This window comes from Capsicum annuum, chromosome 2, assembly GCF_002878395.1.
Source record: "Capsicum annuum cultivar UCD-10X-F1 chromosome 2, UCD10Xv1.1, whole genome shotgun sequence".
Taxonomy (NCBI): Eukaryota; Viridiplantae; Streptophyta; class Magnoliopsida; order Solanales; family Solanaceae; genus Capsicum; species Capsicum annuum.
In genome coordinates, this window is record NC_061112.1 from 131,051,526 (window position 1) to 131,064,620 (window position 13,095).

The following is a 13,095-nucleotide window of genomic DNA, read 5'->3' on the forward strand; positions in this document are numbered from 1 at the left end:
TTTGATTTTATTTTTGCTAATACCAAACCAAACTAAGAATGATCGTTTTTTTTTTTGAACATTAAACCAATCAAACCAAACCATAAGTCGATTTTTTTCCTCGGTTTGGTTTGACTTAACAGTTCGGTTTGTACAACCCTAGTTGCAGTAATGATTTGTCCAAAAATTTAAATGGCATGTGAGTAAACTCTAATATTTCAAAGAGGAAAAAAATAAATCAACCTCTAATATTAGTAGTATTGTGGGGTTTTAAAAGATGGAGACATGGATTGAAGAAGTATTTAACAGAGATGATTAGATATGACATAACGTAATTTTAGCTTATCGAGAACATAATTTTAGATATGATGTTGTGGGAGACACGAATCAACATAAAAAGTTTGTACGTAAAAGTGTCATTGTTTTGTTATCTGTCCATACAAAATTGTTCAGATTCTTCAATTTTTGTTATTATTTATTATACTCATCATATTATTTTTGTAGTTACTGTCATATTACTATTTGAGATTATCATTTTAAATATCAAAAAGTAAAAAGAAACCATGCTTGATGCGAAGAGATCATTCGTACCATGTGAAAAGATTATATTAAAAAGTAAATAGTTACTATTGGTGACTAGAGGATCTTTTTAATTGTACTTTAAAATTTGTAATCACAAATATTTATTTGTAAAAGAAACATAAAACTATATTTATATTTTATTTTATACTAAAAGACCCATATATTGGTAGATATAAGGATATAAATCATACTTACCAATTTATTTATGAAGTTTTACTTATTTCGAAAGATTGTACAAGAAATGTTTTTTTTTTTTTTGATAATTTTCACAATTTTATGAATTTTGAATGCATATGAGAAAACACAAACTTAAAAATCTAAATTTTATATCCAAGCAAAAATTCAATCGCACCTCAAATAATTAAATATCATGATGATTTTATCCCGTACGGCTAAAGAAACCATTAGGAGTAGTTTGGTAGAGTGGATAAGAATAATCTAAAATATGGTTTATTAGTAATGCTTGTATTAGTTATGCTTATATTTTTCTTATACATTGTTTGGTTCAATGTATTAAAAAAAATATGAATTACATAATTTTTTTTTTTACATAATACATTTAATATATATGTTGGAAAGGATGCAAATTTTTTTTTGAGGGGTAATAGAGTCTTTAAGCATGTTAATGCATGCATTAGATCCATTTCATTACTAATGCCATGGATTTTGAGGTATTAGTAATACACACCTCAATACACAATAGAGTATTATACATGGGGTAAAAAGGTATACCAAACAAGGTACTACAATACACATTAAACTAATGCATGTATTAATATTTCAATACACTACCAAACGATCCCTTAGTGAACTAGGTACTCTCCCAACAATACTTGTTTAATGTATTAAAAATAAATATCCAATAATAAGTAGGCATTTGACCATATGAATATTTTCACTTTTTTTTTGAAAAAAATATTTAATTTAGTGAAAAAAAATAGTGGTGTTGACCATAGGAATTATTTCACTTCAGTGAATTTTTTTAAAATTTTTTTTTTCACTCTGATTTCTCTTACAAATATTTTAAAATAACTTTAATTTATATTCACAATAAAATGAACACTAACTTCAATCCAATTCAAGCACAACTCCAACTTCAATTGTAAAAAGATTATTACTCTCTTCGTCTCATTTTATGTGTTGTCTTTTGACCGGACATAGAGTTTAAGAAATAAGTGATTGAATTTGTAAAGTTTATAAAATTATTTCTCTTAAAATTTATTTTTTAATTGTATTTTTTATTAAGGAGAACTCCAAATAGTTATCAAATAAGAAAAATATTTTTTTTTAGGATAAATTAAAAAGAAAATGACGAAATATAAAATGGGATGGAGAGAGTACTATTTTGATGGCCAAACGGCGCCTAATATTTCAATGCTCCTTCTCTCAGTACTTAAACCTACGCCCCGGGCCGCCCAGTTTTCCTGCAATTCAGTCTCACCATGTCTGAATCGTCCGACTCTTCCGTCTCTTCCCACTCTGCCAGTCCTGTATATGCTCCTTCTTCTCCCGCATACTCCCCTTCTTCACGTGCTTATCATTATTTTTCTGATCATTCTTCTGATGAACAATTCATCGCTAACAGGCGCCGTAAAATTGATAAAAAATCAGATCGACTTAGCGCCTTGCCCGATTCTCTCATCCTTCACATCCTTTCCTTCCTGCGGATGAAATATGTTATACGAACTGGAGCTTTGTCCAAAAGGTGGCGCCTTTTGTGGACTTCAGCACAGACCTTAATTTTCAGGCACTCTGCTCAATCGAATCGCGGTGTAAGTGAATTTGTAAAATTCATTAATGATACCTTGACTCTCTGCCAGCCTAGTAAATTGAACAAATTTTCGGTTGAATTCAGTTATAACAAGCGATATGTTAATCATGTTAATAAATGGATGATTGTTGCGAAGACTAAGTCTGTTGAGGTACTGGATTTGTATTTTAGAACTCGGGGTTTTGATGAGTCTTACAGTTTACCACAGATTATGTATTCGAACGTGTCTTTTCGTGAATTGAGTTTGTGTAATTGTAATCTTGTACCCAAGGAGGCGATTAATTGGCCAGCTCTTAGAGTTTTAGTTATCAAGTATGCTAAATTGAGCTTAGACCTTGTTGACGCGATCTGTTCTGGATGTCCTGCTTTGGAATCTATCAAGTTTAGTATGTGTTATGGAATTCGTCGTTTTCATATTGATTCTGAAAGTGTGAAGAAGTTGGTTATCAGTGGATACTGGCAACCAGAACAAGAAGATAGTGATGAAGATGATGATGATGACAATGATCGTAAAGATCTGTCAATATGGGCTAGGAATGTCACTTCGCTGGAGATTAGGGGATGTTTTCATAAGAAGATTCCTGTTCTTGATAATGTACAAGCTCTAGTCGATGCGAAGCTAAATTTCTGTAGGACGACAAATGATTATGAAAATCGTGAAAGTGGTTTTAGGACTGACCAGAAGATGTTAAAGGATCTCCTTGTATCACTCCAGCATGTGGAGAAACTCTCCATTGGGTCATGGTGTCTTCAGGTTTGACCTATACCCTCCCTAGTTCTTCTAGTCATCAAAAATTAACTATTCTTAATTTATTCGCCTGAGTGCTTATACTCTCTAAGTGATGTTGTGAAAATTATCCACACAATCATATCACTTACTAGGTAATTGTAGGAAAATCTATATGATAAAACATTAATTCATACTATTAAAAATATGTGTACTGTCGCTTGAAGTTGCATGAAATATAGCAATGCCTTTATGTCTGTGGTACAACTCTTCCTTTCGACGCAGAAGCATTCTCTATTTGTACTTTTTCATTCATGGGTCTTTGCAGGTATGCAGCGCCATCTTTTAAAGATATAGAGATGTTCGAACAACTCTTTCTTTGTTATTACTTAAACCTGCTTGAATAATTAAAATTTCTTGCAAATATATTAAGCTTTGACAATTTGTGAGTTCTTATGAATATGGTCATGGTGGATGACATATATGGGAAGTTAGCAAATTACATTTGTGACTGTGACTAAAAAGGGACACATACATGTTAGCGTAAGGGACTAGGCAATTAATGATTAAATAAAGTGGAGGTTGCATTGTTTTGGTGATTAGGCTGTGTTTTGTTATAGTTGTTTCCTTTCTCATATCATACCGGTGGAAAATCTGGTTCACTTAGTGGGATATATGCTCGTGAAGTGCCTGTCACGGTAACAATAAGAAGACGGAAAAGGAGAAAAAAAAGGAGGAGACACTTAAATTGCATGCAACCATGGTTACTTTGCTGGTTTAAAATAGGAAGAACTGTTCTTAACCAGTACTAGAGTCATGAGACCACTAGAAGGATTTCTGATCCAACAATTGTTTACTAGGGTAATTTTGTGAAACATCTTGTTTGACTATGGTTGTAGCTTATTATAGCTAAGTTAAACCTTGTTTAGTTAAGCTAGCTACCATATTCTCATTTAAAAGCTTAAATTGGATCGGCTGAATGGCTCTCTACGAATCAGCAGTTTTTGATACGTGTGATCTTGTTCTTGTGGTCAGAAAGAACACACTTTTATTTACTTAATTAATTATAGATTTAACCCCCCTCGTTCACGTGTGGTGAGTCTGATTCTTTGAGATAACTAATGATCCCTCTTTGCTATGATATTGTGTTGATTGTGTGACCATCTCATCTAAAGTTTAAGTTGTTTGAGAAAACACATCTTTATTTGCTTAATTATATCTTCCAACACACAAACCTCTAAACCTATCTTGTGATAATTAATTGGCCTAGGTCCTTACTGTATTAGAGGCTACAAACTCGTCATGCCCGAGGATGAGATGCAAATACTTGAACTTGAGCACTCGTTTGGAGGAATGGGAGGTTCCTGGATTAGCAATCCTTCTACAAAGTTGTCCTCAAGTCGAGATCTTGAACATAAGCGGGAAATCTTATTACGAAGTGGTATGCAAGTGCCCCTTCTTCTACTATTGTTCTTCTTCTAACATCTTGATTTGATGCTTTGTTGCTCGACCATTGCTTATGTGGAGTTAAATTCAACATCTAGAGTCAATGAGTTCTATATACATAATTTCTTTTGTCTGCATATACATACATAATTTGGGTTTAAAGACAATGGCTTGTGTTGAACTCCCTGTTCTAAATTGGCGTCTGCTGCATTTTATTAATTCACCAGTTAATTTCCCTTTGAAACATTATGTTGCAGTATGATTTGGGGTGGTCTTTCAAGGAGGATTCTAATGACTTTATTGGAGAAAGTTACTGGGTATCAAGACCTTGTTTGGTGCTGCATCTCAAGACTTTACGGATTAATTGCTCCTGGATGTGTGAGAATTATCACTCTGAGCACATTATCTCATTTATGGAAGCTGTTCTAAAGAATGGGATAGTGCTTGAGAAAATCATCCTCATCTCGTCCGATGATGGAAGGTGGTATTCCTCCACGCAACACCGTAGAAGAGTAACAGAAAAGTTGCTAAGCTTTCCGAGGTCTTCAAAGGATGCTGTTATTTTGTTCTCTGGTTGAGAAGTAAAAAGTAAATTAACTGTAAACGTGCTTCAGAAATATATATGTTCTCTTTTTCTTTAGGCTCCATACTTGTGTCAAATTTTCTTTTGAGTCAACTAAGGCTCAATTCTGAACTAACTACTTGAAGTGGATTATTTACGGCTTGAGTTTATTGACAACCACTTCAAGTTCCGAAATTTCACCTAAACTCCTCAATTCAGGCTTCAGACACCTGAAGTGCTTAGAATTGGTACCTATCAGGTACAAAATGCTAATTTGGTACACTTTTCTTGGGCGCGTAAATTGACGAAGAAATAATATTTTACTTTTTTTTAATTAAAAAATTTATATTTAAATTATTTTATTAATATAATTTTTAATTATTATAATTTTTTTTTTTTTTTTAAAAAAGAAAAGCACAAACCCCTCCCGGCGTCATCGTCTTCACAATACCACCACCTCACCCCAGTTCGTCGTCTTCAACCCCACCCCTTCCCACCCCTGCATCATCGTCGTCATCACAACACTCCACCCCACCCCAATTCGTCGTCTTCAACCCTCCCCGCGTCATTGTCGTCTCCACAACACCCCCTCCCCCATCCGGTCATCGTCGTCTTCAATCCCTACCTGTCATCATCTTCTTCACACACCCCATCCTCCCTAGGATACCCAAATCAATTTTAAATGACAATGTTTGCTGGCAATGAATCTAATCAAGAATATTAATCAAAAATATAATTTCTGGCTATGAATCTAATCAAGAATATTGAATTTACATTTGAATATGAATGACAATGTTTGCTCGGAGGTGGTCGGCAATGGAGATGAAAAGATGATGGTCAATCTTTTTAACCTCAATACTCGAAAATCTGCTTTTTTTTTAGTTAATTGATTCAATATTTTACCATCACAAATACTAATCAAATAAAATAGAAGTAAAGAACTAAAAATAAATAAATAAAAAGGCAGGAACAAACTTTTGAAAACAAATATTAATCAAATGAAATAGAAGCAAAGAATTAAAAATAAATAAATAAAAAAGCAGGAACAAACTTTTGAAAATGAAAACAACGAGGAGTGAAGAAGTGAAAATGGAGGGGAGTGAAGAAGCCGATAGTCTAGTGGGGTTGGGGTTGGGGGTTGGGGTGGGGGTGGAGTGAGCTGGGGGAGGGTTAAGTTAATTTTTTTTTTTTTTTTTTTATAATTTTAAAATAATTTTCTTTTTCTATTGTTGTGGAGTAATATATTTTAAAATAATTTTTGGACCCACACGACATGCGTCATGAAATTGTTATTTTTTTAGACTCATTTTTCACGTGTTTTTTTTAATTGGTTATTTTTGTCACGTTGCGCGAGCGTGTTACACACATTCTATACTTTTTGCTATTGTCCAAAAAGGGTCTAGATAGATACAAATTTCGGATGGATTACAGGCCCGAGTTGAGGGGTTTAAGTGAAAGTTCGGGACAACTTAAAGGGGCTATTGATGACTTAAGCATTGTTTAAATTAGTGATTCCTTAATGCTTGATGTTTGTATGTCTCGAACTTGATCTCAATCAACTTCAGTCAAAAATACCTGAAATCACTTTTGACAATTTTTTGAAGTCTTGCTACAGTCATTTAACTCCAATAAAAATGTTTGAAGTTTGATTTCGTTTAGTTAACAATTGATGTTTGGTCTTCACAAGATCACCTTCAGACAAACGCGACTTTTTAACTTCAAGCTATTCAATTGTACTAGTTTAGAGTACGTGCTTTATACGTGTATTTCATATTAATAAATAAAACTATATATGTGAAAAAGAGAATTGTTAAAATACAACAATTGACATTAAAATAAATTATATTTAAAGTATCTCAATTTTTTTAACTTTCTACCTGAACTTTAACAAATCCTCTATACATTTAAATGCTCATCTAAAACAAACTATGAATCTCATTCTATAAATCACTCTTTCCTTTCTCTCTATCAACAAACAATTTGGAAATTATTATAATGATTTATCAATAAAGTGAAGGGTCAAAGCTATAGCTAAATTATCTCGATTTTTTAGTTACCTTATGATTAAAGTGAAGGGTCAACAACACACATCTCAATTTTTCTAATTTTGCCAATCGTTTGTCACCTACAAAAAGAATTTGATATAAAGCTTCGTTTATGATATTAACATAACAGAAGTTACAACAAAGCAATACGATAATCGAAATATCAAAAAATATGATTAAATCAAATATTTACACAAAACATCTATGAAATCTAACCTTTAGATAAAAAATCTTCCAGGCTCGATCGAACATTCGTCTGCCCCACCTATAAAAATAAGAAAAAAATCAACAAATAGTAACAGAATAGAAATTACAGTAAAATAATATAATATTCGAGATAATAGAGAAACTTCACCATAACAAAGACATCTAGCTAAATCACCTTCAGTACAAATATTAATCAAATTCTTGTTGAATTTGATTTTTCAATAAAGAAAAAGGGCAACAGATATAAATCAAATTCTTATTAAATTTGATTTTCCAGAAAAGAAAGGGGGAATTTCCAATAAAGAAAAGGGTAACAAATATAAACACAGCATTTCAAACTTCATTCTTCATGAGTTACTTCCAACTTTGTAGAATTAATTCTAGAATTTTGTTTTTTATTTAAGATAAAATTTCACTTGATTTAGAAGTGTTCAATATTATGACTTCTTACTTATATCAAATAAGGGCTTTAATTAATTTTAAAATTGTAAATATTAAGGTGATAATAAATGACAATTATTGAAGGAAAATAGCTGAAGGAAACAAAAAGTAAATAGGTGATTTTCTTTATTTGAGATTATTTTAATAAAGAGTAAAAAGTTCAAATCACTTTTTAAAGAATTTTTATATTTTTAACACGTGTTTCTCGCATAAATTAATAAAACATCCATAAAAATTAAGAATAATATTATTGAAAAATAGCAATATATTGACGTTAAAGAATGATATATCTATTTAAATAATATAAATAAATATTGTATATCAAATATTGTATGACGTGTCTCACTTGAATGTTTATTACAAAAGAAAAGAACAAATCTAATTTAAATTTCATGCTAATAAAACTATTTCTTTCATATATATATATACACGTGTATATATATATATATATATATATATATATATATATATATATTTGTATGTTTTGTAACGTACATTATTAATGGTATCTTTGTTATTTCCCTCAACACTTGAGATAAACCATCAAAACTCAGACTAAGTCAATAATAAATAACAAATGAAAAGAAAGTATCTCAATAATATCAAGATTGTTGGTGAAAATTTTGGTAGAGGGTTCATCGACTTTTTGTTTTCAAAAACTACTTAAATCAAAATCAAAATAATAAGAAAACGTTAAAACCCCATAACATTAAACAGTTTACGAATTTTTACGCCCAAAAAAGTGGTGCCAAATTCACCTTGTCATATTCAAAGAACAAGAAGAAGGTATCTCAATGACATCAAGATTGTTGGCGAACTTTATGGATTTTTCCTTTTCAAAATAACTCCTTTTATAAAAGTATATTCGTAAATAAAAATAAATTAATTTAAGACTTATATGATTTGTATTACATATATATTATTTATATTATATTAGGATACTACTAAAGTTTACAAAAAATAAAGAAAGAATTTTACCAAAAATTGATTGTATTGCATATATATTATTGGGAAAAGACTCAAATATACCATTGAACTATCAAAAATGGCTCATTTATGCCATTCGTTAAAAGTTGGTTCATTCATGTCATCACCGTTATAAAATCGGTTCATCCATGCCATTACTTTTTAACGGTAGTTTTCAATAAAACTGCTTTTACGTAGCCTCTTATTAGAGGTCCACGTCATTTTTTTTCTTTTTTTAAGTTTTGATCCATTAAGAAGAATTCACCCACACCCAACCTATCACCTTAACCCACTTTAATATTACTCTTAATTTTGACCCTAGATTTAGATATATATATAATCATTTAGTCTTCGAACATGAAATTTACACACTTGAATACTACATTTAAAATAATATAGGTTAGAATAATTAATATTTAAAATGACAAATGAATAAATTGTGATTAAAAATAATTTATTTTGACTCTCGAAATCCGAACATCATCACTTAATTTAGGACGAAGAGAATACCACATACATGAAGGACCACAATTTCTAATTAGGAAGAGTACCTAAAAATTCCTTCTAAATTTGGATTATAAGTTGTATAATTGAATTATTGGTAGTCTTAATTATTTAGTGGACTTGGCTATTTGGTAGTCTTTATACTCTTTAACGTGGACGAGACGTAGAGAATAATTTATTTTTAGGTGTGTTAGAGTTTTAAAAAATATAAAATAAATAAAAGACCACCATCCAGGTACGTAGGGTGTTTTCAGTCCACATATTTTTTAGTGTTGTTTGGTACCTACTCACGCAGACACTATTTATGTGTATATTAGTGGACCTTTAATGTGTATATTAAAGAATCCACCCACGCAGAAAAAAGTTATACTCTACGTCTCGTCCACGTTAAAGAGTATAAAAGTTACCAAATAGCCAAATTCACGAAATAATTAAGACTACCAATAATTCAATTATAAAACTTATAATCCAAATTTAGAAGGGATTTTTAGGTATTCTTCCTAATTAAAAGTTGTGGTCCTTCATTTATGTGGTATTCTCTTCGTCCTAAATTATGTGATGATGTTCTGATTTCGAGAGTTAAAACAAATTAATTTTTAATCACAATTTATTCATTTTTTATTTTAAATTATTAATTATTCTAACCTATATTATTTTAAACGTAGTATTCAAGTGTGTAAATTTTATGTTCGAAGACTAAATGATTATATATATGTTTAAATCTAGGGTCAAAATTAAGAGTAATATTAAAGTGGATTAAGGTGATAGGTTGGGTGTGGGTGAATTCTTCTTAATGGATCAAAACTAAAAAAAAAAATTAAAAAAATTAAAAAATGACGTGGACCTCTAATAAGAGGCCACGTGGAAAAACAATTTTTCAGAAACCACCGTTAAAAAGTAATGGTATGGATGAATTAGTTTTATAACGATGATGGCATGAATGAGCCCAACTTTTAACGGATGACATAAATGAACAATTTCTGATAGTTCAATGGCATATTTGAGCCTTTTCCCTATATTATTTGTACTAATTGTATTATAGTATTATCATTGCTGTGAATTCGTCAAAAATAAAGAACTTTGAAATAATGAGGAAACGGCAGTTTTAAGAGCAACAACCAACATGAAAAAATTTATTAATTATTTTTCTATAAATTTTAGGAGTCTAATTGATATTACAAAAGTAATAATATAATAATTACATAAAATAAGTGAAAGACAATTTTGTCCATTGCAAAAAATTTTAATGAAGGACAAAAAGTTCAAATTACTTTTTAAAGGTTTTCGCACTTTTAATATATTATAAATTATAAATTATAGATATAGATTATAGATATGTCTGAAATTGTGCCTGAAATAGGTGACTTGCAATTATATTTTAACTTCAAGTGTAAATTAAATAACGATCCACAAAAATGAGAATTTCCAAGCTTTTGCGGATTTCCTTTAATAGACTAGTATTTGATTTTTGCCATTTGTATATAAGGTGTCTAATTTTTGCTCTCACTGTTTTTTTTATGAAAATTGTGGATTAATGTATCTTGAGAAAATTGAAGGAAAGGTGTCTTTTAAGTCTTGAATGAAGGATTGGTGACATTGACCAACAGATGGGGTCAAGCATCATTAGGAAACTTGATTAAGTTAATTGTGGACTTGATTAATATTTTCAAAACTTTTTAATCTTTTTAAAAATACAAATCAACCCAACCCATATCCCTCTTCAATCCTAGTCAACCACTCTTTCTCTCTCTCCAGCTTTTCCCAACCAACAATTCTGCAAAATTTTTCCCTTCAATCTCCAGCGACAAATAGTCGGGCGAGTTCCTCTTCGACTTTCAACCGTCAATCGACGTGAATACTTCTCCGGCGACAACAACTTCGAGTTCTTCGTCCTCCCATTTCCTTTTTCACAAGTAAAAAATTATGAAGAAACAGAGGAACTTGAGCCAACTACTCTTCTCATATTGAAATGTGGACTGAATAAAACCCTAATTTCTGGCATTTCTACATTTCGTCTTCTCGTTGTCGTACTGTTGATTCAAATTTGTTGGTGATTTTTGGTCACAGTTGATGTTGTTAGTGTGTATGTGTGTGTGTGATATGTTGGTATTGCTGGGTTGATTTGCTGTTTGTCTTGGTAGAAATGGTATTGCAACAGTTGAAACATCTGATGTAATAGATGAAACATATGATGTAACAGATGAAAATCTGATGCAACAGATTAAAAATCTGATGCAACTATGAAAATCTGATGCAACAGGTGAACAATCTAACAGATCATTCATCTATTGCGACAGACGACTCTTCTGTTTGGAAGAAATCTAAACAATATTGATCCAATAGATAACTGATTAGTGATCTGTTTTTATTCTTTCCAATGATTTACTCTTCATTTTAAAATCTGACGCAACAGATTAAAAATCTGATGCAACTATGAAAATCTGATGCAACAGGTGAACAATCTAACAGATCATTCATCTGTTGCGACAAACGACTCTTTTGTTTGGAAGAAATCTAAACAATATTTATCTAGCAGATAACTGATTAGTGATCTATTTTTATTCTTTCCAATGATTTACTCTTTATTTTACAACAGATTAGGACTGTTTTTATTCTTTCCAACGATTTACTCATACAGGTCGGTTATCTGTTAAAATAGATAACATACCTGGTACAATAGATTAGTGATCTATTTTTATTCTTTCCAACGGTTTACTCATCCGTTGCAACAGGTTGGTTATATGTTGCAACAGATAAAATACCTGGTGCAATAGATTAGTGATCTGTTTTTATTGTTTCCAACGAATTACTCATCCATTGCAACGGGTCAGTTATGTGTTGCATCAGATAAAATACCAGGTGCAACAGATAGTGCTATTTTTATGGTTCCCACGTATAACTCATCCGTTGCAACAGGTCGGTTATATGTTGCAACAGATAATATACCTGGTGCAACAGATTAGTTGTCTGTTGGAACCGTTATATTACTGTTATGCATAAATAAATTATAATCTATGTTATGTTCCTGTTAATTTAAGATAACATGGCTCCCAAAATAAAAGAAATCGAATCAAGTCCAAGTAAAGGAACAAGTGCAGCAGCTCAGCTACATCCACCACTCTATGAGCTTGCTTTACAAGTGTCATCTCAATCAGGAGCAGAAGATAATGAACACGGGGAGAAGGAATCTTTCAAAAGAGATGATCCAAATGCTAATAGCCCTTCCATCGAAGAGTTGGTCAAAACCTTCAGCATTGATCGTTACCCTGTGAGAATGTAGTGCGATGGTGCCACAGATTTAACGGGTGATCTCGTGGTTAAGTCAATTATGGGAAAATCTTTTGATGCTGTCAGAAAAGTACTTTGAGAACAAAAATTGGATTCTTATTTCAGGGAAAGCTGCTTTGGGAAATATCTTGATTTGTCAGAGGACAACAATGCTCGTTTCCAGATGAAAATGGTATATGATATTCTCAAGCACAGGTTTATGTATGAAAATAAAGATAAGATGGATGAGGTGTGGATAAATTACTGTGGCATGCCTGTTTATTTTGGTTGGGAGGAGTTTGCCATAGTTATCGGACTAAAATGTTATCCTCCTTCTCCTTCTCAAGTTATACCTACTCTGACCCAAAAAAAAGTACCCCGCACACCTAAAAAAAGAAAAGGCAAGTCGAGTGATCGTGATGACCTGGTGTCCATTATTGGTCCAAGCTTCAAAAATAAAAATCTAATTGACGCGTTGAAAAGTAAAGAACTTTCAAAGAAGCACAAGAAATCATTGTGCTTGGTTTGGTTTGTACATAATGTTCTTTGGGCGAGAGAAGTTAACAACAACATAAGCCTCAATTTAATAAATCTTTTC

The 13,095-nt window shown here is 31.5% G+C and overlaps 1 protein-coding gene across 1 annotated transcript; it reads left to right on the forward strand.

Annotated features, from left to right (window-relative positions):
* The first annotated feature begins 1,910 nt into the window (after positions 1–1,910).
* LOC107859467 (F-box protein At5g03100) lies at positions 1,911–5,152 on the forward strand. Its single transcript, XM_016704493.2, has 3 exons — positions 1,911–3,086; positions 4,330–4,500; positions 4,763–5,152. The coding sequence occupies exons 1-3, from the start codon at positions 2,004–2,006 to the stop codon at positions 5,081–5,083; spliced, it is 1,575 nt and encodes a 524-aa protein (XP_016559979.2). The 5' UTR covers positions 1,911–2,003; the 3' UTR covers positions 5,084–5,152.
* The last annotated feature ends 7,943 nt before the right edge of the window (positions 5,153–13,095 follow it).